Source organism: Chiloscyllium punctatum, chromosome 40 (assembly GCF_047496795.1).
Source record: "Chiloscyllium punctatum isolate Juve2018m chromosome 40, sChiPun1.3, whole genome shotgun sequence".
NCBI classification, from domain to species: domain Eukaryota; kingdom Metazoa; phylum Chordata; class Chondrichthyes; order Orectolobiformes; family Hemiscylliidae; genus Chiloscyllium; species Chiloscyllium punctatum.
In genome coordinates, this window is record NC_092778.1 from 2419127 (window position 1) to 2442190 (window position 23064).

The window sequence follows — 23064 nt, forward strand, 5'->3', positions numbered from 1 at the left end:
CAGCAAGGGGATATTTCCCCAACTCAAATTAGAAAATGTCCCAACACGGTTAACATTTAGAGTGCAAGTGTTTCCTAAGGAACACCGGAACAACTACCATGACCTTACCTCTTCCAGGAAGTGTCAACATTGGTAATCATTCACTCCATTTCCATTCCCAGTAGACAAATATATTGCTAATTACCCTTTGCCTAGGAGTACCTACACAATCAGCCATCCCGTTTCCTGTTGTAGAAATGCTGCCATCATTCATCACGACTTCTCCCCATGCCACCCCAGGGTTGCCAATTTATTTAATAACTCACCTTCCCTCTCATACAGGCAACCAACAATGAAAGCAACTCCTTTAACATTACTTAGTTATATTTGATTCCAGCTGCCCTTACTGTCAGTTGCTCACCTCTGTCAGAAAATTAATTTTAAATCCTGTGGTTTTGGGGCTCTTAGGCTGTCCATTGTTGAGATAGTTTCCCATTGCAAGAACAAACTGTCAGAAGAAAGATAAAGAAACAATTATTGAGGAGAAATAAGAGTGCTGGTAACAATGATGTATCAGCTGACAGGTTCTGCTCTGGATTTCCTGTCTATACAGGGGCTCTCCCACTGAAGTAAACCCCAAAGATCTCCAATTAGACACATGAGGTTTCAACTGCAGCATGACACCTTATTGATGAAACAAAGGGACCAACAAATATATATAGATCCATACAGAAAGAGACAATGATCCATAAAGAGACGGTGAAGAGAAAAAGACACACACAACAACACAGGCCATATTGTAAGGATGCACATTGGATGGACCACCTCCCACCCTTAGGTAAAACACTGCGTGATAATAATGGACCAGCATTATGAAATCATTCTGCTGGACTTTGTCTTTGTTGAAAACAAGTAGATACCAAAACCAGAAACCTATCCAATATTTTGAACTCATTAACGAATTCATTCACTCCAATTCTCAGTAATTGCATTGGCAAAACATTGGGAGTGATTTATGTTAGGTAAGAGGAAGCAATGCAGGAGCAATTACCTCATGCAACTGCAGAATTTGCTGCTGATGGTGGCAGCATCTACCTGTTTGACTTTATTTTTTCAGTTTTTAAAAGCTAACATTACAAATAAGGAGACAGTGAGAGGGAAGCCGGCCTGGGAACAGAGAGAAGGTGAGGATTCTACCTGGGAATCCAGAGTTCCCTGTCCCCTGGAAGATTTTGCACTCTGTAAGGAAACTTTTTACAGTGAGGAGAAAATATGAGTAAGGAGACAGAGAGAGCCAACTGCCTAAAAAGAGGTAGACTCAACAATCCAAACAAGTGCCAGCACTCGACAGACAACAAAAGCAAGCAGTCCATTCTGGGAGACAATTGCCCTGCACAGAGAGTCTACAGGCAAAAGGATAGATTACTTTGAACTCTGAGATCATCAATGTTTTCACAGACTGCATCTCCCCAGGAGGATAGTGACCTCTGTTTGTGAATTACTGGCTGCAGAGATCAATTTGAATTGTGTTGGTAGACACTTTAAGCCCATCACTCTCAAGATGAGAGTGGCCTTGAACTTTTATGCATCAGGGTCTTCAATGCACCTTTGCAGAATACTATAAATTCCAGCTCCTAAGAATCTCAAAGCCCTTAGGCCATTCTCCAGTCTCTCTACAACCAATGACCCTGCATTATTGTTGCTTGCCAACTCCAAAACATCCTCCAGTGGAGTTAAAACTGTCAGGTTCGGTGCTCTACCACAGTGTATGACCTCTCACAGGCTTTGTGAGCCCTCTTTTCCTGCAAAGGAAAAGGAACATTGTCATGTTTCTTCTGTGGAGAAATGCAGGCATCTGGGTGCCCAATCTGTAACTGTGGACACTTCTTAATGATCCTTGCAAAGTAACAGGTCATTGATTTTAGACATCCTGGAGAAACCCTGGTGTCATGCAGTGTATTATGTCTGCTTCCATCCCTTCTATATATGGAACAGACACTGGGACAATCCCTCGCTTGTCATGCGTTCCATCCTCACACCTTCACTCCTCACTGCCTACAAACATTTCTAACATTCAACCTTGTTAAATGTAAAAGGTCATTCTGTCTCTCACAGCACCGCAAACCACTTCTGCTCTGATGTCCATTCGGGGTTTTTTTTAGTCTGGTGAGGAACTCTCACTGATCATTCTCAGACTGAAGGAGCACTCATAGGAAGTCACTGACAAACTGTACGGGCTGTGGTCTCAGCCCTTCCACTTCATCAGACAACTGCAAGGAGGACTTACACCTGAGCTGAAAAATGTGTTGCTGGAAAAGCGCAGCAGGTCAGGCAGCATCCAAGGAGCAGGAGAATCGATGTTTCGGACATGAGCCCTTCATGAGGAATCATTCTTGAAGAAGGGCTCATGCCCGAAACGTCGATTCTCCTGTTCCTTGGATGCTGCCTGACCTGCTGCGCTTTTCCAGCAACACATTTTTCAGCTCTGATCTCCAGCATCTGCAGTCCTCACTTTCTCCTAGCAGACTTACACCTGATACTGCTGCAAAGCGTCAAGTTGACCTTCAGTGTCTGTGAAAGATAAACAAATTGAAAGGATAGAATAGAACTCTTTTTTCTGAACATTTCTTATCCTCACAGGGAACGGGACAAGAAGTGTGTGCTCAGGTGTTACTTCTTCTCTGGGAAAGGTTCTGAATGATTTTTCTCTGCCACAATAGTCACCAGAAAGGGAAAATAATAATGCTTTCCTTTTCAGCTGATCCATTGAGTCAGTGTCAGGTGTGGAAGGTGACCACTTCCTATATTTCTTTGAAACAATGTGGATCATTACTTGTGGATTTCTCTAGAAGCTGCCACCAATCTACTGCCAACATTCCTTTAAATCGTTAGCTGTGGCTGACTTCTGATTCACAGCCCAAACTCTCTCCCACTTGATGTCCCATTCTTGACTCCCAGTTTCATGCTGGGTTCCCCTACCCAACACTAATGGGTTTCCTTTCTGCCTGATGGCCACTTGAGTTGCTATGCTGAGAGGGTGCGAGTGGATGAACCACATCCATCCTGTTCCACATTTCTCACCCATAAGAAATCATTACATTTGGCCCATAAAGACAGACATTCAGAATTGCACACAAATTTAGAGAAATAAAGAAAAATAACTCAACTTTAGCATCCTCGTGACATGCCAAATATTTCACGACCAATGAGAGAGTCAATGTTGTGATAATGACAAACAAAGCAACCAATCTGCACATTCTACGGTCCCGCAAACAAATGACAAATGAATCTATTTTGATAGTGTTGGTTGAGGAATATATTGGCCATGGGAGGTTATGCTTCAGTGATACAGGGCACTGGTAAGATCACATATAAAGTACAGTATTGGTCTCCTTATTTAAGGAAAGAAATAAATGCATTGGATACAGTTCATACTACAGTAATACCTGGAATGTGTAGGTTGAATTAAGAACAGTGATTCAGCAATCTAGGCTTGTATCTGCTGGAGTTTAGAAGATTAAGATGCCAATTGATTGAAACATCCAAGATCCTCATGGATTTTGATGGGTAAATGTAGAAAGAATGATTCCATGTGGGTGAGTGTCTAGAATTAGGGGTCACTGTTTAAAAATAAGGAGTTGCCCGTTTAGACATAGAAGGATGAAGGGAAATGTTTTCTCACAGAGGGTCATAAGACCTTGGAGCCCTCTTCCTTAAAAGGTAATAGAAGTAGAAACTTTGAATATTTTAAAGTAGAGATAGAAAGATTCTTGGTAATGATCAGCCATGATCATATTGAATGGCGGTGCAGGCTCGAAGGGCAGAATGGCCTACTCCTGCATCTATTGTCTATTGTCTATTGTCTATTGTAATCAAGGGAGTGAAAGTTATTTGGGATATATATAGACTGATCAGATTACTCATGAGCTTACTGAATTTTGGAGCAGGCTCAAGTGGCCGAGTGGCCTCCTGCCCCTAAGCCATGATGTTTTTGTCTGTATGTTTACATGAGATCAGGGTATTTATCTACTCATGGGATCTTTCATATCACCTCAGAGGGCAGATAGGATCTCCATTTGATATCACATCTGAAAGTTAGTGTACCTCCAATGGTGCAGCATCCCTTTGGCACTGCACTACAGTGTCTGCCAGGATTACAGAATCAAATCTCGGAATGAGACAAGAATGAACAAGCTTCTGTTTGAAGGCTTACTAACTGCACAGTATGCAAAATAAGCCTCTCAGTATTCTGCAGCAATGTGATCTTACTTTCAACCCCAGTTGCTATTACCTTGTCTCACAGACTGATTTGGTGAAATGTGAACAGCAGCTTATTAAATCCACTAGCACCCTATACTGTTACCTCAAGAATCTTTGCCAGTTTCTTGCCACTTTTCAGTTCGACTGAGGCCTTGTAGATACACTGCAGTCCAGACTTTATCTCCTCTGTCTTCTCTTGCAATGTGATCTTGAAATGCAAGCTCTTCAGTCTGATTTTATATTCCTTTACTGACAGCATCTACACATGTACAGGGATATAGAAGGAATAGTTTCTCATGAATCTGAGCCGAGAAAAGAAACTTTGTGCAAAATATATCACATAACGATATGTTTCTTCTTTTTGCGAAGCTACTAATTGATGTTATCTGTGTTTTAGTAAGAACAAACACAGTAGGCCAGTAGTTGTCTGCCTCACTACCTCTCACTCCTGTAATACAAATCTTCTCAGAACCTACCTTTTACCCTTTAGATCATCCGTATGAAATGCCTTAAGTTTTTACTCCAAAAGTTGCTATATAAATATACCTAATTATTACATGATGAGGCAATAAGGCACACTGACGGATTTCACTCTAGGCTCTTATAGGAGTGGCTAGCAATTTAATGAATGTATCGGATTTTATTTCTCAAAGCTTCCTTGATTTGGGGATGGAGCTATTAAGCTGGAAGAAACTGAATGTAACTCCTTATATTCAAAAAGGGAGAGAGACCGGAAACAACAGGCCAGTTAGAAAATGCTGGAAGCTTTTATTAAAGTATTTATGGCATGAGCAATGTGGTTTTGTGAAAGGAAAATCACGCGTGACTAATCCATTGGTCTTTGTACTTTGGGTAAAGGGGAGCTGGTGGATACATTGTACTGAGATTTAAAGAATGCAGTTGATAAGGTGCCACATCAGTGGCTATTACAAAAAATAAAACGCTCACAGTGTATTATGGGATGGATAGAAGATTGGCTGGTTAGCCGAAAGTAGAGGCAGGCATAAATGGACCTTTTTCAGATTGGTAAACTGCATTGAATAATGTACCACAGGGATCAGTGCTGGGATTTCAACAGTTTCCAACTTGTACAAATCATTTAGATGAAGGGTTAAAAGATATGGTTACAAAGTTTGCTAATGATATAAGAATAAGTAAGAAAGTAAGTTGTTAAGAGAACTGAAGAAGGCTGCAGATATGAGACTGTGGATAACAATCTGAGCAAATTCATCAAGACTCGGAAAATATCTAGGTTTAGGCTGACAAATGACAACTAATAGCTGTAGCGTACAAATGTCAGACAGTGACCCCTTCCAACACCACAGAATCTAGCCATCAGCCTTGACATTCAGTGGCATTGCCATTGTTGAATCCATCACTATCAATATTGGGAGCTGGCTACCATTGACCAAAAACTGAACTGAACGAGACACATAAATACCATGGCTACAAGAGCAGGTCAGAGACTAGGAATCTTACAGTGAGCATCTTACCTCCTAACTCCCTAAAACCTGTCCACCACTTACAAGGCACAAGTTAGGAAAAAGTGAGGAAATAATCCCCACTTACTGGATGTGTGCACTCAAAGGTTCTGACACCACCGAGGACAAAGTAGCTGCTTAGTTGATATTATATTCACATCAGTGATGCTCAGTAGCACCATCTACAGGATGCACTGCAAACATTCTCCTTAGAGAGCGCCTTCCAAGCCCATAACCACAACCATTGAGAAAGATAGGGGTAGCAGATACATGGGAACACCACCATGTGCAAGTTCCTGTCCAAACCACTGACCATTCTGACTTAGAAATATACTGCAGTTCTGTCAGTATCAATAGGTCAAAATCCTGGCACTCCCTCCTGAACAGCATTGTGGGCGCACCTACACCAGATGGACAACAGCAGTTCAACAAGAGAGCTCATCGTCACCTTCTCAAGGACAACTAGGGATGGCCAATAAATGCTGGCCCAGTCAATGAAACAGATGTCCAATGAATGAATAACTAAAAATAAATAAACATAGACAGATAGCTAAATAAATAACGTAATGTGAAATCATCTGTTTTGACAGGAAGAATAATGAAGAGAACATATTATCTTAATAGTGAGAATCTGTAGAGCTTTGAGACGCAAAAGGATCTGGGTGTTCTAGTGCATGAATCACAAAAAATAATTAGTATGCAGGTATAGCAAGTAATTCCGAAAATCCGAGTGTTATCTTTTATCATGAGGGTAACTGAATATAAAAGTGGAGAAATCACGCCTTGGTTATACAGGGCACTAGTGAAACCCATTTAGAGTACAGTCTCTCTATATTTGCCTCATTAACTCCAAAGTGTAAGAGAGGTTGATGAAAGTTGATTTAAATGCCTTTGACATAGAACAAGAGCTGTGACAGTTTAAAAGGGACCCACCTCCAGGGCGAATTGGTCCGGCTCACTCAGCTTACTGGGATCAGCCATGTGCCGCCTGAAATTCTTCAACTCTTCCTCATCAGGAGCGTACAGCAGCAATTGTTTAATATGAGAAGGTTCTAGACGATCATTCTCCATTGTCACAAGGATCCGCCGGAGCTCTGGTGCAGAGAGTTTCAGGTGGGCGATGAGAATAGCTAACAGAGATAAAATCAGCACGAGAATCTGTTATCACAAGGAAGGGAGAGGTGGAGTAGACATATTGCCACTGCCAAGTGATTCAGACAAGCAAAAGGGACTGACACGGAACTGCCAGCCGCTTCTGATGGGATATCGAGTCATTACTGAGCCAACTACACCCATCATTCTGAGTCTACTGAAATCCCGTGGTGTTTGAGAGATTAAAGTCAAGCTGCAAGGAACCTCATGTCCTCAGAAGGCTGCCCAGCTAAACCTGGCAGGTTTGCCTCCCATTTCCTGCCAAGGCATTTTGTGCCGATCTATACACCAGGCCTCAGACAGAGGGGTTTGTTGACTAGAGACTACTGTTATACAGATAACAGTGTATCATCAGTGTGAAAGATCAAGGGCAACTATTTGAGACAATTTAACAGAAATACAGAATATAGGAGTAGGCTATTCAATATTATCATATCTAATCATCCATCCCAGTATCGTGTTATCAGTTTCTCCTCATATCCTCTGATCCCTTATCAACTTATGGCTTTGGATTTTTCTTTCTAATTTACTGTTGTGTAAAGATCAACTTTCTGAAATGTGCTCACTGGCCCTCCGAGTCAAAGGTAAAATGACATGTGACCCCCTCACCCATGTGTAAAGGTTCAACAATTCTGTTTTATAGGTATATAAAAAGGAAAAAGATTAGCAAAAGAAATGCAGATCCATTACAAGCAGTGTCAGGAGAATTTAAATGGGCAAAAAGGAAATGATAAAGAAACTGGACAACATTTTCTGTCTGCACGGAGGGAGGAAAATACTAAAATCCTCCCAGAAAGAATGGAAGATCTAGGCATTAGTGTGAACTAGGAACCACAAGATACTAATGTCAATAAAAATGTAATAGAGAAATTAATGGGACTTAATGATTTAACTCCACGACCTAATTACCTTTTTGCCTAGAGCGTTTTCTTTCAAATTTTGTTAGATTCGGTAACGGTCCTAGCTTATTGGCAAATGTAACACATCTATTTAAAAAATGAGAGCAAGAACACACTGTGAACTGTGGTCTGTTAGTGGAACATTTGCCTTAGGGAAATTGTTAGAATCTACAATAAAGGATGTGGTAATACGATAACGTAGAAAATACGGTCGGATTGGAAAGAGTTCACATGAGTTTATGAAAGGGAAATCGTGTTTGACAAGCCTGTTAGAGTTTTTTTGAGGATAAAGGACAAACCAGGGAGTGTGATATATTTAGATTTTCAGAAGGCTTTCCATAGAATTCCATGCAAGAGATCCATAAACAAAATTTGAAAAACGGAACAGGGGAAATGTACTGACATGAATTGAGAACAGGTCAATGGGTCAGGAAACAAAGTAGGGATGTACGAGTTACTTTCAAGTTGATTCTCTGTGACTAGTGAACTATGTCAAGGTTCAGTACTTGGGCCCCAACTATTCACAATTCACATCAACAAGTTAGATGTGGAAATCAAACATGATATCCGAAAATTTACAGATTATGCAAAACTAGGTGGAAGTGCGAGTTATGAAGAGGAGCAACTCAATGTGCCCTCTAAACTGACACTCGCTGACCTCGGAGGTCCACACAGCAGCAGGGAAAATTAGAGGGAACATGGATGCAAATATACTTCAAGGGAACTTGGAAATGCTAAGTGAGTGAGTGGGCAAGCACTTAGCAGATGGAAAATAATTGAGAGAAATGTCAGGTGATATGCTTTGTTAGAGGAAAAACAAAATTACCAAGCATTTCTAAACTGAAGTGTTTACTTTCAAAAGGGTCTTGGATGCTTTTGTTTAGGAATCACTGAAAGTTAACATGCAGGTACAGCAAGCAATTAAGAAAGGAAATGCTATTTTAAGTCTTTATTACAAAGGAATTTGAGTACTGGGAAAAAATGTCTTACTGCAATTATTTTGAGTCTTGACAAAACCACACCTGGAGTTGTGCAGTTTTTGTTTCCTTACCCAAGGCAAAATATACTTGCCATAGATGGAGTGCAATAATTTCTAATTCTTAAACTAATTCCTGGGAAAGAGGAAGTGTCCTGTGAAGAAAGATTAAGTAGACTGGATCTTTGTTCTTTGGCGTTTAAAAGAACAGGAGATGATCCCATTCAAACAAACAAAATTCTGTGAGGGTTCTAAAGGGTATATGTCGAAATTATGTTAACCCTGCTCAGGGGTATCCAGAGCCATTGGGCAGTGTCTCTGAATAATACGCAGACAACTTAGGATGCTGAATCTTTGGAATTGTCATGGAATCCCTATAAGTGTAGATACAGGCTGTTTGACCCATCAAGACAGCACCAACTTTCTGAAGAACATCCCAACCAGACCTGCTCTATCCTCATAATCCCGCATTTACCATGGCTAATCTGTCTGACCTTCGCATCCCTGAACACAAATGTGGAAATGTAGCATTGCCAATCCACCTAACCTGTACATCTTTGAAAGGAAACCAGAGAACCCTGAGGAAACTCATGCAGACATGGGGAGAACATGCTTACACCACATAGAGAGTCACCCAAGGCTGGAATTGAATCTGGTCCTTGGTGCTGTGAGACATCAGTGCTAATCACTGTGCTGCCCAGAGGACTGTGGAGGATCAGTAATTGAGCATACCCAAGATTGAGATTGAAAGATTTCTAGTATCTGGATACAGGATGCCTGTTTCAATTATACATTCAACTAGAAATGCTCATGAAAAAATACTTAGCTTATGAATAATCAATTGATAGCATAGAACATGGACACTGCTGACAAGAGACATACAGTCAAAGCGTTTCATTTTGCATTCATCAAAACAGTTGCAAGAACACAAAATTTGAAAGGAAACATTAATTTACATAACATAAGAAAAGAATATTATAAATATCAAAGGTTATGGTCTACTGCAGGGTAACAATGCTGAAGTAGAATTAGCCATGACCTCATTAAATGGTAGAATGCACCTAAAGGGCTGAATGTCCTAATCCTGCTCCTGTTTTCGATGTCCTTATTTACTTCCTTTCTCCACCATCATTACACAACATATCACTCTTTCTCTTGCTCAATCCTTCTCAATACAGGCCCCTGGAACAAAAGTTCTTAAACATTGTTAAAAGACAAGAAGTTGAAGCTTTTCACTTTGCACTTGTCAGAGCTAGGAATCAAGAAACAAATCTGAGAAAGGAACACCATTTTAGACAGCATGAGAAACAGGTGCTGATTGGTTGGGCTATTATTGGCATGGAGATGCAAAAATAATAGTTAATTGTCAATCTTAATTCTAAGACCAAGCAGGTAGACTCTGATTCATCAGTGCATTGCCATAGGGATGCACCTGTCAATTGGCTGTTTCCATGACCTTTGCTTTGTGAAACGTTGCAATGTACAAGTTCCTTTACCTGCATAAAACAACATCCTGATTATTTATGTACAGAGCTTCTAGCACAAACAAAGCATCTCACTGAGATTGACTGATAATCTTAAATTGGTTCTGGTGTAACTCCTAGCACAGTCTGATTTATTCAAGAAATGGTTTCCAATTGTAGAGTCACATCTATTGGTGGATAGACTCTTGGTGAGGCTTGCAAGCATGGGCTGTTTGAGCATGATTGGTGCATTGCCCACTGTGAATAGTCAAGGGGACATGTTAATTGATACAGTTCACCAGTCACTGGGATGTATAACCTCGCATACGTGACATCACATCAGCACTGAAACTCAAATATCACCTTACTCATTTGTGAGGCAGGCAAAATGTCTTTTTGACTTGACAACAGCATCCAGTTAGTGGAGAAAAAATTGCTGATAGATTTACTGCATAGAGCAGAGTGCGACAGCTAGTTCATCTGCTGCTCAAATATTTGAGACACGTTCCCCTTCCAGGGCAACCTGAGGTAGATTGGGCACTACTCAGAACCAAACGTGACAGACATTTGCTCTTTCTTGAATTTTCATGATATACAGCAAGTGATAATTTGATCATGCTGGTATCCATCATGATGCAGGATAGGTTTTTATATGCACCATTTCAGCATCAAACTCACATGGTTAGGAGAAGTGAGAATAGGGCCCTATTCACATGGTTGCCCATGGAATTGATTTGTAACCTGTGAGTCTACAGCAATCCCGACAGGTATATTGACAAAAAGACAAAAATGAGTCAACTCTGATTGGTTGAGGCATTGTCATGGAGAATTGCCAGGGAAACATTGATCCTATGTTTTTCTTTAGTTCAAAAATGGAGCAATACCTGGACATGTTATTTATGCTTGCAAAGGATAGGTGCTGAGTATAAATACATGCAGCATAAAGCAGGAGTAAAGTGATCTACATTGTTAGCTCAGCTGATAATTCTAAATTGGCTGTAAGAATAATTCTTAGCAAACTCCGGATTGTTCAGCAGAGGATGAAGTATTAAATTCAATAGCAGTTCCTGGTGCATTCTTCATGGCGACACTTGGCTAACAGAGTCATATTGTCAGCCAATCAGCACTCTTGCCTCATGCATATAATTTATTGCTTCCTTTGAATTTGGCTTTCTTATATCTATCCTAATGAATGCAACATATAATGTTATGACTGGATGTCTCTTTTCAGTAATATTCAAGCTCTGTACTATCAAGTTGCCATTCAAATATTAACTTAAATACTTGTCAATGAGCAATTCCAGTTGAGTTTATCATTGTAAGAGGCATTCTGTTCCCATAGCATAAGGTGGAAAGAGGCAGGCGACTTACATATATTGTAGGCCTTCTTACGAGATAGTATTTCCACCACATCCTTCTTCTTAAAGGTTTCAGGTGCAAAACTTGCTTCTGTAAAAAAGAAAATGAGAGTGTAAAGAGGAATATTCGAACCAGGCTTCTATGAGCATCCGATCACCAATTGGCAACAGTCCATGACTGGGCCACATGACGAAGAGTCCACGTAGACCCATTTAATGATCACACCATATGGACCTTATCTCTGAAGGGGAATAACTGGACTGTAGTGCATTAATCTGGATTAGTGATGCTGGAAGAGCACAGCAGTTCAGGCAGAATCCAAGGAGCAGCGTCCAAGGAGCAGCGAAATCTTTGACATTTCGGGCAAAAGCCCTTCATCAGGAATAAAGGTAGTGAGCCTGAAGCACGGAGAGATAAGCTAGAGGAGTGTGGGGGTGGGAAGAAAGTAGCATAGAGTACAATGGGTGAGTGGGGGAGGGGATGAAGGTGATAGGTCAGGGAGGAGAGGGCTGCCTGAACTGCTGTGCTCTTCCAGCACCACTAATCCAGAATGTAGTGCATTAATCCACCACTGGCTTCACCAACATAAAAAGTGACAAAAATACTTCGAGAAAGTGCTGCAGTTTGATACAGACTATCCACACATGGTACATAATCGCTGTTCGGCACATAATATGTGTAAACACTAACTGACACGGAGTCTGGTTCACACTGTGTAGACTGACAAGTGCACAAGTGTGTCACGTTCTGTTAGGTGCTGTGCAAAGCCTGGCTGTAACTTACTGTTTGGTCTCTGGGTCCCAAAGTGCAGCTCCAGATCTAGATACTTGACCATATCGCTCAGCTTGTCATAATCTGAGTCCTCTCCAAACTGAGAAAAATGAAGTGGAAAGAAGTGATTATCAGATGATGGCTTCAAATAAACACAATGCAGCACTGAATCCGTGCTCTTACATGATGACCAAGCTCCTACTGGTTTTTAGTACAAGGGAAATGCTCAGTATGACTGAGTAAAGGTAAAAACAAATGACTGCAGATGTTGGAAACCAGAGTCTAGATTAGAGTGGTGCTGGAAAAGCACAGCAGTTCAACCAGCATCCGAGGAGCAGGAAAATCAACGTTTCGGGCAAAAGCCCTTCATCAGGAATATCTGATGAATGGCTTTTGTCCGAAACATCGATTTTACAGCTCCTCGGATACTGCCTGAACCGCTGTGCTTTTCCAGCACCACTCTAATCTAGACTCAGTATGACTGAGCCTGTTTCACATCTCGGTTAACAATTGGAAACCTACCACATGGGCAATGGGGCGAGCAAAAGGACAGTGACAGCAAATTCTGAAAATAAACCACACATTTAGCTCAACTTCTGGGCATAATGTGCTCACTCATTCCTTTTCCTGAATCTCATTGGCATAAGATTCAAAAAGCACCACTTGTCTCTCAGCCAATCAACCACTTTTCACATTGCTACCTAGTGGCTATTTGACTACAAGACATACCATAGACTAGGGTTGATCTGGACATGCATATTTTCAACCAGGTCACTGATGAGTGAGCTGGAGCAAAAACCCTCCAAAATATTCCAACATATTGAAAGAAAAGTCCTACTGATACCACTGTGACTAAGAACAGATAACTGCAAAATAAAATGGAATCTGATTTTTATTTGTTTTATACTCAATGCTGGTTCTGTATTCAATGTCTCAACAACTATCTACTTTTCTTGCATTGCTGCAGTATCCAGTTTAAAACAACCTTTTTACCAACACAGTAACATTGACAGGCAGGAAAAGATCAAACTCCTTTAACTCATTACAAAGATCCCTCATCTCATTATAAGTAGAGAATCTCCTCCTGAATGATCAAACATAGCCCAAATGTTATTGACTAGCCCATTCACCTCAGTAAGATGTGATCCCTTCCCTCTTCTAGAAAGGACCCCAACTCCCTGATGAAAACAGAAAGCCAGATTTTCATGGACGAGATGAATACTGAGAATCAGGAATTTTCTCTGTCTCTATCCAAGTCCTATCACCCTACTTACATCGCAGGGAGATAGGCTTGGGCTGGAGACAAGCCTGCTGGGCCTAGAGACAGGCATCAGGGCATCATGGGAGGTGTGCAAGTGGTGATGTCAACAGTTACATGTACACATAGTTGCCAAACTCTCTAATCCATAAGTTCTCCCCCTCATATCTGATGTCCCCATACTCCTATCTCTCTCTCTCTCTCTCTCACACACACACACACACACACAAACATACACAGTTTGTATGAAGTTGGAAAAGGGTCCACTGGATGTATTTCACTGACAGTTTATTCCTTGAAAAGAGTGATCAAGTATTACAACAGCTTTTCTTTCAACTCTATTGCCCTCATGATCTTTTTTCCAATGAACACTTCTGCTTTCTGCCCTCTGAAAACACACCCAAGTGTCTTCGCTCTCCCTGTCACTCACTCTTCAATAACTTTCACCCCGCAGTACACCCACTCTCCCCAGTGACACACATATCGTTTAACTAGTCGTTTAACTAGTGTGGGGGAGATTATTTTTCCAAAGGAATGCTGAGTGCCTGTTTTGGTTCCCAACTCCAGATTAGGGCTCCCCCGATGGTTCATGATGCCTTTGTGGAACAGTGAACAATATTTCCTCCCAAAGCCAGCTTGACTGCATCAAGGTAGTAGAGGATGTGAAATGCCCACCTACAGTGGAGCCAGTAAAGAGTCCAGAGAGCGATCTGGCTTTCAGTGATAATAAGACAGGAATTCCAGAGCTGGGTCCTGTTCACCAGATTTATAGTCCTTTCGTCTCTGTTCCAACACAGGCAAGAAATCCAGGCCAAGGTGTCAGTGACCATCAAATTTTGTTGCAGCATTTATGGCCTGAGTGTTAGAGGCACTGATGATATGGATGGAGCATTTGTACCTTTAAGCTTGCAGGTTGAACACACCTGCATTGCCAATGACTTGAAATAAGTCATGGGCCCGCTGAGTACACAGGCTCCACATTGGGCTGAGTATAACAGCTGGAGCCACTGATTGCTCAAGCTACTGAACGCATATGTAACTAATGAATCGATTGTAAAGACCTCCCTTCTCCAGATATTTCCCAACCACCTTACCCTTCCTGAAGTCAGGAATATTTTCCCAGTTTGTCTCCACTACACTCATATTGCAGTCAGAGTTCATCCTCTTCCTGTCTTATGAGTGCTTGAAGGGTGAAACTTGGAAGGCCAGCAGAGGAAAGCAGCCTGGACTGTAAAGTAGCAACTTCACATACCTGACCCCAAATGGTGCCTTCAGAATTCTCCACTTGTTCCCATCGCAGCCTCTTCACACTCATGTGACTGGATTCACTTCTACGGTGAAAGCCACGGTGCAGTGGAGGGGGACCAGACGAGGGTGGTAATGGAGGAGGAGGAGGAGGTGGTGGGAGAGGAATAGACTGATGGTGGCTAGAGGAGTAAGGGGGGGGTGGAGGTAGTGGAGGTGGAGGTGGGATGACCCTTTTCAACTCAGAGATTAAGGCGGCAGGTTTTGGGTCATTGAACTGTATGGGTGGTGGAGGAGGGGGACTTTGAGGAGGAGGTGGGATAGGATCCGAACATGATGAATACGTTAAGGAGCTTCCATCATCACTGCTACTGGCATATTCACTGGGGCTGCTTGGGTCATTTATGCTATAGATTCCCTGCTCCTCTGGAAAGGTCATCTTGGGAAAGAAAAGAGCAAGTTCAGCAAAAAGTAAAACAGTAAAAGTCTCATAGAATCCCTACACTCCATCAGGTCCATACCAACCCTTCAAAGAGAGACTGTCCAGACCCACCCCACTACCCTATCCTTGTAACTCTGCATATTCCATGGCTAATCCACCTTGCTTGCACATCCCTGGATGCGGTGGGCAATTTAGCATGACCAATCCACCTAACCTGTAAATCTTTAGACTGTGGGAGAAAACTCACACAGACACAGGGTGAATGTGCAAACTCCACACAGACAGTTGCCCAAGGCTGGAATTGAACCTAGTTCCCTGGCACTGTGTAGCAGCAGTGCTAACCAGTGGGCCACTGTGCTGCCCATCTCACAAATCCTTCCCATAAAACTCCATCGTCATGTCTCCTACCCATGTATATATACATACCCTTCTCAGAACCAATTTTCAGGTTATATAGAGACCATTCACTTCGGTTTCAACCTTTCCATTATTCCTGGTTAGCTATTATTCTATGTATAAACCATTCCAATTTACAATTAAATTCCAATTTACAATTAAATTCCAGCATAGAGCACATTTCTGAAATAACTGTCTTCTTCAGAATCCTGTCAACAATTCAGGTCTGAATATATAAAAGTTATTTATTTGAAATAAATTTAAAATCTTACAAATGTACAAAATTGGACAGGAGAAGGTCTAGCGGCCATGGTGTGACCACTACAAACCATCACCCCACATTCCTCCCTCATTATCCCCTCAATGAGCCTCTTCATCCCAATAACTTCTCCCCCATTCCCAACACGCTTCCCTCTCTCGGAGGCCCTTCTTCAATGACTTCATCCCCAGTGACCCACTTTTAAGTATTTAACACCCAGGAAGATCCCTGGTTCGATTTTCAACATGAACATGCTGTCACCGCTGACCTAACTGCTTGCTAATAGTCAGCAACTCTATTAGGTTTGAAAAACTTACTTCTTCGTAATCGTTCTCTGGGTTCATGAACTCGTCCATGATGGTCACCTTCTGTCCTAGCTGCTCACTCAGGGCATCCAGAAATCGGTCTGTATCACGGCTGCGAGGAGGGCGGGAGAAGGTGAAGAGCTTCTTGCGACGGTGTGGGGGACTGTTCATGACTTCCACGTTCTGGGGTGAGGGGCTAGGGCTGCCGTCTAGGCTGACATAGGGGTGTGGGTCCGAATTAGTCGGGGAGGGATCATTAGGAGCTTGACAACGACAGGAGTGCATGGGATGAGGCTCTGTCTGCCATGACAGAGACATCCCCAACTTTTTACTGCCTGCAATATTAACAAAAACACATCACTTCGAGAATGTGCTTTCTTCAAATGGACAGACATTGAGCAGAAATATGGAGACCCCTCTTTGATGAAAACACCACTTTGTGCAAGGCAAACCTCTGTAGTCAAGGCTACTGCAGAATCAATGGGTTTATTGTCTTTCTACTGTGTTGGACTGTTTATAAAAAGACCAATATAACAACTAATGGTGGGAAGCTGCAATTGACTCAGTTCCACAAGCTAGGAGGGAGCTGTCCCATTTCGCCACATTATAACAGAAACTACAGCTCAAAACTTACTTAATCAGCTGTAAGGTGTTTTCAAATAACCTGTGGTGGTGAAGGTACTGTAGGGCGGCTCAGTGGCTCAGTGGTTAGCACTGTTGCCTTCCTGTAGCGCTGGGGACCTGGGTTCATCCCAGCCTTGGGCGACTGTCAATGTGGAATTTGCATGTTCTCCCCATGTCAGTGTGGGTTCCCCCTAAGTGGTCTGGTTTTCTCCTACAATCCAAAGATATGTAGGTTAGGTGGTTTGGACATGGAAAATGCAGTGTTACAGGATATGGTGGGTCTGGGTGAGATGCTTGTCAGTGTGGACTCGATGGGCCAAATGATGTGCTTCTAACTCATAGGGATTCTATGAATACAAGGTCTTCCGATGTGATCCTGCAGCAATGCCTTCAATGCACATTCTGCTAAATCTCCTCTAATGTCTGCTGTTTTCTTCTGCAGTGTTTCCACCAACAATGTTTTACAAATAAACCAGGCCTTCATACCTTAAAGTAGGAGTCACTACAGAGAGTAGAGTCAGCCAGGTAACTATTGATCATTACTGGCTACCTGTGACATATTGAAGGAAAACACAGATCCACTGTGTGGCAAACGGGTGCTCAAAATATACCAGGTGACAAGTGGATGCATCTCCAAAAGTCTCTAAATCATCTGGGAAAATCTACCCAGAGGGGTGACTAATCAGAGAATAGACACCCCTTCAAGCTGAACAGAAGAAAAGAGTGAAGAGCTGCTCCTTCAATCACAGCAACGTATTCTGGAAGTCCAAGGACCGGGGGCTGCCATTGGTTTGCCAAGACCAAGAAAAGATGGCAGGAGGCACGGCCGGGAACAATGTTGATGCTGGGAGAGGGAATGGAGGACTGCCTAATCGCCCTCTGCGAGGGTGTGGGATGTTTGAGTGGACATGGAGGCTGCAAGTATTGTGGGGAGAGATTGGGGATTGTAGGAAACTGGGAGAGGAAGGCCCAGAAAGAGATATGGGGATACAAGGTTCTAAATGGAACTGGAGAACTGCAAAGTCTGGGCGGTGGGGGAGGGAATGTTAAGAATGTGGGGGTGGACAGTGGGAGGGGAATGAGGTCAGGTGCAAACAATAAAGGTCACAAGGAGGGTATCGGGTGGATTGGAGATGAGGGAAGATGAGATGCCACAAAGGAGCTGTAGGAAAATGGAGGGGCGGGGGGGGGGGGGGGGGAGGTGGCGGAGGGTGGGGGGTGGGTTGGGGTGGGGTGGGGTGGCTATGGCTGCAGGGAGATGGGGAAGCTGCAAGGGGACTGGGAATTGACAAAGAGGCCAGACAAAAGCTGAGAAAAGAGAGAGAGTGAGGCTTCTTGTAAACAGATGCTAGAAGGATAATAGTACAGAGAGAAAGAGGCTATTAGGGCAGTGGGACAGACAGGGAGGGTGCACTGTGAATGACGAAGAGACAGAAGCTATTATAAGGGGGTTGGAAGAGAGAGGCAGGCTATAAGGAAGGGAAAGAGATAAAGGGGCTGCAAAGAAAAAAAAGTTCAAAGCAGTCGATGAAGGAGTATGCAGCTAAAGAGGAACCAGAAAGTGCAAAATCACTGAGATAATGAATTACTTGCAAACGAATGTGTTATCTCTAACTTAAGGCTGTACAATATACATTCAAGGAAAGTTTTCATGGATGCTGTTGTAAAGAACACTGTGTCAATGATTAAATGTAAACCTGAGATTGAGATCTGAGATGCAGTACAAAGGGTAGTGTGGTCTACTTATCATATTCAAGTTTTGTGAATATACAATGGAAAGCTGTGACCTCACCAGTCTGTGGAAATATTTTTTTAAGGAAATGGCTTTTTGTGTGTAGAAGTATGGATCAGTTCTTTGGAAAAAATGTTCTTGCTAATTTCTGCCTGTTATCTTGTTCCAAGTTAAATACAGGTATCCCCTGCTATCCAAAGGTAGAGCGTTCCCAGGAAACCTTTCATACGCGGAAAATGGCATAAAGCGAAGGAGCATGATTTATATGGGAAAAGTTTGCTGTTTTTCATAAAAGTGAAAAATCCTCTTCAGATTTGTGAAAACAGGTACTAATGTAGGTCTTTCGGAAAAGCGAAGTGGCATAAAGTGAACATTTGAAAAGCAGGGGATACCAGTATTGTCATATCTGAGAGATAAATGCTCTTCAAAGTTGCAAATTAAAGTTTAACTGCATTGATAATAAATGAGGCAAATGATAAATTCTTCTAATTCTGTTGCTATATGAGTCCAATAGAAACGCAGAAGGCAGTGGTACTATCTGTCTCTATCACCTGCTTAGTTAGCAAGAATAATAAAGTAGCCCCCAAAAATCAAAAGTAGATCTCGAGGGCATTCCTCAAAAAAACTTTTGTCGTCTCACACTTTACTCATTAAGAAAGGTCAGAACTGGAAAATCATAGAATCACATAATTTTTAGGGTGCAGAAGCCATTTAGCACATTATGCCTACACCAGCTCTTTGATCAGGTGAGGCAGAAGTTAAAGACACACGTGCTTATGGAGCTACTGTCATGGATTCTGGTCTCCATTATAGATACAGCCATGTAACAGCAGTTGGGTCAGGTCCTGATTGAAAGCCACTTCATTGCTGGATGGTATGGATGAAAGAAGTCATAGGCTGGAGGTTGCATCACTCTACCTGAATGGCTCAGTTGTTCAGGTACCGGAGATGTTCTGGGCAGTGATGGTTTCATCATCTTTCCTGCATAGCCAGACCCTCCACGGGTTTCTATTTCAGCATAGACAGGAGATATCTGAGAACAAAGTCCCACTCCAGTCAGCATCATAGAGAGAGAAGACAACATAACAATAAAGTCTTATATTTACAGTGCCATTAATATAATAAAACCTGCCAAGTTGCTTCACAGGAACATTATAAAATAAAATCAAGCCACATAAGCAGATATTAGACCATATGGTCAAATGTTTGGTCTAAAGGCTAGGTTTTAAAGGGTGATTGATGTATGGACACGAGGTAGTGGGGAGGGAATTCCAAAGCAGAGAAACTAGATAATGAAGGCACAGCCACAAATGCTGGAATGATTAAAACTGGAGATGCACAACAGGCTGGGATTAAATAACCACAAATATTTTGGAAGTCTGCAGGGATGGAGGAGATTACAAAGATAGAGGTTTTGGAGTGGGGGGGAGGTGGGGGGAGGTCAAGGCCATGGAGAGCTTGGAGAACAAACACTACAGTTTGGAAATGAAGATGTTGCTTGATCATGAGCCACTATGTTGATATAATAAAGGGACTTGGTGTGAGTTAAGACAAGGGCAACAGGAGTTTGAATTACCTCAAGATTACACAGCATAGAGTATGGGAGACCAGCAAGCTATACATTGGAATAATCAAGTCCAGAGATATGAAAGGCACAAACAAAGGTTTAATTAACAGCAAAATAACCTAAAGCATAGGCAAAAATGGACACGTTTTGGAAATGAAAATAGGCAAATATAATGATGGCGCAAATATATGGTCAGAAACTCGCTATGGGGTCCAATTTAATACACCGAGACTGTGAAAGGATATTACTAAGCTCAGGTTGTTGCCAGGAAGGAAGCAAGTCTGTAGCTAGGGATTTGAAGCAGAGACCAAAAATATTGACTTTATCCTTCACTGTATTTAATTAGAGGATTTTATTTGCCTGGTAAGTGGTTGTCAGGTAAGCAGTCTAATGACTCAGCATCAATGGAGGAATTGCAAGAACTGGTGGGTGAGGCACAGCTCTTGCAACTCAATGCCAACGTACATGTGAAAATTAATCACTCAAGTTATGTCACAGGGAGAGTGACTGGAAATACATTGAAATGTAGTACTCACCTTTCTCAGGTTGGGTGTCTCAGGGAGAGATGTACCGTCTCCTGATTGTCGCTCTCCAGGAGTAAGGCGGATATATGTATCTCCAGCATCCCCAAGACCTCCTGAAAATAACATGTAGATTTGCAATCATCATATTCTGGTATTTTAACATTGTTACCGTGAGAGATGTGGGGTATATTAGAACATTTAATATATTGATGGTCTGAAATAAGTCAGTGATTTCTCAAAGTAGTACAGTGTTACAGAAATGACCCGATAGATAAAATACACAATGCCATAAGCTACTTTGGTTGATCAAGAGAGAATCAGAGTTGAATAAATGCTGCTACAAACAGCTTCACATTGGCTGGATAAACCTGAGTAACCAAACATTGGCTTGATTCAGTGGACACAATGTTGCCTCTGAATCAGAAAGTCATGGGCCAAGGGCTCACATCAGATCTAGGCTGTGAGTCCAGTATGGTACTGAGCAATTGCTGCACTGTCAGAGGGATCATCTTCAAAGACAGCATTAGATCTTTACCCTGTTAGCCATCAGCTGGGTATGAATATTCCATTGTACTAATCAAGACAGAATAGGCTGTAGGGCAAGGTACAAGCCTAGTTTTGTAGTCACAATTCTAAGTGAGCCTCTGAGAATAACATCTAAACCTTGAATAGAGCTCTCAGTATTTCTTCAAATGTCTCTAGAGACCTAGATCTGTCCTGTCAGATAACAAGAACTGATGATTCACAAGATCTCTTGAATTCCTCCATAAATTGCTTTTCTGGCTGAGCATCAAGGTATTTTTTCTCCTTAAAATGAGCAGTGTTACATTCTTCTCTTAACACAAATCACTTTAATTACCAAATCTGAAAGACGCTGACAGGATCCAATTTCCTCATTTCCATCAGACAATCTGCCTTTTATCAAATACGCTGGAATTCTGCAATTCAACTCGAAACCCAACCTCAAACATGGACAGTAACCATTTTCAAAAGGAGAGTACTATACTGAATCACAAAGATGTAGTAACAACCTTAGCAATAACAAATCTATATGTATGTTCATTCACACACACACACACACACCCTTGTTGCGAACAACATAGCTAAAATCTAACTTACAGAAAACAAATTCAACCTACAAAAGAGCAATCTAGACTCAATGCAATGAAGTAAACCTCAAGTACAGGGTAAGTAAAAAGCCCGACTCCAAACTTTGATGGGATTGTCACTCTGGCTGGACATATCTTGGAGGTATCAAAGCATAACCCCCTACCTCCAACCACTCTATCCATTCCTCGTGCTGGTCCACCTTAACAAGACCGTACCTCACAACAGCCATGTACAAACAAATTGACTGCTTTTTTTCTAATGATTCCTGACAAACATCAGTCAAACAACCTTTTCTCCCACATGTCAACACTTTTTGAACTAACTAATACAACTATTCAAATACACGCTGTTAATGCCCCTGTTTTTGCCCTCTCTCAAGCATTATTCACTTCAGTGATCTGCAGATGGCATTTAATTCCTGTAAACTCCACTCTCTGAGTACCAAATAAAAAACAGGCAGTTACATGGCAATAAGACCTAAATGGAAAGGGCCTTGGGTTACATGACCTAGTTTGTTTATTATGATCAAAAGTAGCACTAAATAAAGCCTGACTGGTGAGACTTCATCTATGTGTAACAAAATGATACCTGGTCTATGGGTACTGAAATAAACAGCATGCTTCATTACTGCATTTGCTGGAAAGGCACAGACTTAAAAGGAATACAATCAAAATTATTAACAGCTTAACTAATTGTGGAAACCAATGTGATAGGTTGTACAAAACATCGGCCATCAATTAAATTGAGAAAGCAGAGAACGAAGATGGCTTTGACAAAGGTTTATTTACAGAGAGCAATCATGAAACAGCAACTTGGGAATGACTGAGTGAACTCACTCCTTGCAACCCTTCAAGTTAGTGTTGGACATGTTTTGTTAACCTATTGGAGATTACGCCAAGGGAAGCTAAGAATAGTTAATGGAGTGCAGTTTGTCTTCCATTTGCCTGACAGCCTGAGAGGATGATTTGATCAAGGTTTCCTGAATTGGCTGCAGTTGGATAGATTTTGTGCAGCTTTTATTTGAAATTCATTCACAGGATACAGGTGTCATTGGATAGACCAGCATTTATTGTCCATCCCTAATTAAAGATCAGTCATGTTGCTCTCGTTCTGGAGTCAAATGTATATCAGACCAGTTATTGACTGCAGATTTCTTTCCCTAATGGAAATTGTGAACCAGTTAGTTTTTAACTTTTTCTAATTGCAGCATTTCTGTTCTGCTGAATTTAAATTTCACCATCCGTGATGGTGGGATTCAAACC

At 41.8% G+C, this 23064-nt stretch overlaps 1 protein-coding gene across 4 annotated transcripts in view; it reads right to left on the reverse strand.

Moving 5' to 3' along the window:
- The window catches only part of grid2ipb (glutamate receptor, ionotropic, delta 2 (Grid2) interacting protein, b), a 104721-nt gene that overhangs the window by 11355 nt on the left and 70302 nt on the right, over positions 1-23064 (reverse strand). For all 4 annotated transcript variants that reach the window (XM_072559157.1, XM_072559158.1, XM_072559159.1 and 1 more), the window contains 9 exons: positions 20705-20805; positions 19520-19634; positions 16258-16580; positions 14851-15282; positions 12353-12440; positions 11582-11659; positions 6654-6850; positions 4343-4498; positions 401-487 (listed from right to left, as the gene is read on the reverse strand). In XM_072559157.1, the coding sequence (XP_072415258.1) occupies positions 401-487; positions 4343-4498; positions 6654-6850; positions 11582-11659; positions 12353-12440; positions 14851-15282; positions 16258-16580; positions 19520-19634; positions 20705-20805 (1577 nt within the window). The remainder of the gene's footprint in view (positions 1-400; positions 488-4342; positions 4499-6653; positions 6851-11581; positions 11660-12352; positions 12441-14850; positions 15283-16257; positions 16581-19519; positions 19635-20704; positions 20806-23064) is intronic.